Raw genomic sequence first — 2,665 nt, 5'->3', positions numbered from 1 at the left:
ATACATAATAAATTATAGTAAAGCCAGAGGCTGAATATATATCATCATGAGGCCTTTTTTCTTTTAATTTTCATTGTATATTTCTCAGAATTTAATTAAAAATGAATTCTGAAAGTGACATCACATTCCGTCTTCGCTTGTAAAAAAAGTAGTGGCATTTTCAATTGCAACAGCAGAGTGCTCTGCAGTGTAAAGAAACTGTTCTCCAATTGGCTGCTGATGAACTGTGATGTCATCAATGGCTGCTAAAAGAGCCCAGCTGATAGCACATTTAGTCAGTGTGTTTAGCTGAGAGTGCTGTGAGCATGTTAAATAAACACTGTTCATATTAAGAGGTGAAACAATGTGAGAAAACTGTGTGAGACCAGAACACTTTCTGAGAGGATTTTATGGGAGTCCACGAAGAGTGGAATTAAGTTGGAGTACTCTAAAAAACTTTTCTGATTTTAGTAAGTAGATTAACTATACAATTTTTAATTTTTATGTTTTTATTTTTTATTTGTTTGTTTGTTTTATCATTCTCAAGACAATAAATAACATCCATGATAATAATCATGATCATTCTCGTACTTTGCTTTCTGATTGACATTGTATGTATTTTCTGTTCACTTGTGCTCAATAAACAGTATTTCTTTTAAGTCTAATATTGCTCTCACCAAATGTTATGATGATTTTCCTTTCTCAGGACAAAGTTCATGGAGGGAAAGCATACACTGAGCTTGGAGAACACCTCCCTGCACTTGAACATTTCAGCAAGGCTAAACAATTCCTATCCAGTGTCCTTGCCTGGCTTGCAGTACAGCGAAGGAGAGGTGGTCTTAATTAGCATCTTAATGGTGATCCTGATTGTAGGCATTGTTTTTGGCAATGTGCTGGTCATCAGTGCTATTGTAAAATTTCAGCGTTTGCAGACGGTCACCAACTACTTCATCAGCTCCTTAGCCTGCGCAGATCTGGTCATGGGCCTCATGGTAGTGCCATTTGGTGCATGCTACATTCTCCTCAACAAGTGGCACTTCGGAAAATTATTTTGCGAGTTTTGGACGGCTACAGATGTATTGTGTGTGACTGCTAGCATTGAGACGTTATGCGTGATTGCCCTGGACCGGTACATGGCAATTATGTGGCCTTTGCGCTATCAGTCAATGCTTACGAAGCGGAAGGCCTGTGGGGTGCTTCTAGGGGTGTGGGCAGTGGCCGCCCTCATCTCTTTCCTGCCCATCCACATGAAGTGGTGGGTGTCAGATGAACCTGAGGCACTGAGCTGCTTGGAGAACCCAACCTGCTGTGACTTCACCACTAACACTGCCTATGCTGTGACCTCCTCCATTATCTCCTTCTACATCCCGTTGGTCATTATGGCATTTGTGTACAGCCGGGTCTTCCAGGAGGCCTGTAGACAGCTTCAGAAAATCGACCGCATAGAAGGGCACATACGCACACAGAGCTTCAGCACCCAGGTGGGAAACGAGGTAAAGAACCGGAAGACCAAGTTCTGCATGAAGGACCACAAAGCTCTGAAGACTTTAGGAATCATCATGGGAACTTTCACCCTCTGTTGGCTCCCATTTTTTGTTCTTAATGTGGTGGCAGCCATCTGGAAGATGCACAACATCATGTTGCCATTCAGGATTTTGAACTGGATCGGCTACACCAACTCCGCCTTCAACCCCTTGATCTACTGCAGGAGTCCTGAGTTTAGATGCGCATTTCAGGAGATCCTGTGCTGGAGAACTTCTCAACTACCTTCTACAAAGAAAAACAAGGGATATAACTACAGCAGCCACATATGGCCACGAGTCGACATGAAGATCACCGGACAACGAGAGTCCTCACCAGCTTGCGAAACAGAAATGGGTGCTAACTGTTTAACTGCAGGTACCAAAAACATTGTAATAAAATTGTGACATCCAACATTTGAACATTTGAAACCTTAACGTTAATAGTCCCTGTACGTCATTTTAAAGCACTAGAGATCTTTCTGTTTGAGGCCGCTTTTGTCTGTGACGAAACATGGTTTTTAGATTTTGTAGTCCTTGATCCAAGAACATTTGCCTATATTTACACAGTATTTAATATTTTCTGTTTACATATGCTTACACTTTTATTGACCGAGTCAAAACTAATGAAACTGAATTAACTTCTGTTTCTGGACAATGAAGAAAATGTGTGCAAGAAATCTATCACAGAAATTGAAAGGCTAAACAGTCTACCTCTGAATTACTACCTCGAGACAGTTTTCATGTTTCAGTCTTCATGTTTCAGTTTTCAAGCTAAAACCTGTGTGGAGAGTTAATTAAAACCCTTGTGCGGTCTTCGGTCATTTCTGACCGGAATATTTTACGTTTTGAAATGTTAAAAATCACAGCTTCATCGGAATGATATGAAATGCGGTGACCTTCATGGCATTTGGGGTGTGAACACACAAAAAAATTGAGGGCATGATTCGAACAGTCTAAGTGGGCGTAAAAAAAATAGTAACACTCATGGTCTTCGGTCAAAAATGACCGTCCATAGGAAATGAATGGGAAATAGACAAAAATACAACAATTCAGAGAATATTTGTGTACACAATCTACAAATCGATCACAAAACTGAAAAAAAGTGCACAGCAGTGAAAAGATAACACTATAAAACATCAAGAGTGTGATATTGACACATCCTA

At 40.4% G+C, this 2,665-nt stretch overlaps 1 protein-coding gene across 1 annotated transcript; it reads left to right on the top strand.

The window, feature by feature from the left end:
- Positions 1-280: 280 nt before the first annotated feature.
- On the top strand, positions 281-1,922 carry adrb2b (adrenoceptor beta 2, surface b). Its single transcript, XM_052588196.1, has 2 exons — positions 281-449; positions 686-1,922. Exon 2 carries the CDS (start codon positions 696-698, stop codon positions 1,905-1,907), a length of 1,212 nt encoding a protein of 403 aa, XP_052444156.1. The 5' UTR covers positions 281-449; positions 686-695; the 3' UTR covers positions 1,908-1,922.
- Positions 1,923-2,665: the final 743 nt, after the last annotated feature.

This window comes from Carassius gibelio, chromosome B21 (assembly GCF_023724105.1).
Source record: "Carassius gibelio isolate Cgi1373 ecotype wild population from Czech Republic chromosome B21, carGib1.2-hapl.c, whole genome shotgun sequence".
Classification (NCBI taxonomy): Eukaryota; Metazoa; Chordata; class Actinopteri; order Cypriniformes; family Cyprinidae; genus Carassius; species Carassius gibelio.
This window is presented reverse-complemented; position numbering and strand designations above follow the sequence as displayed.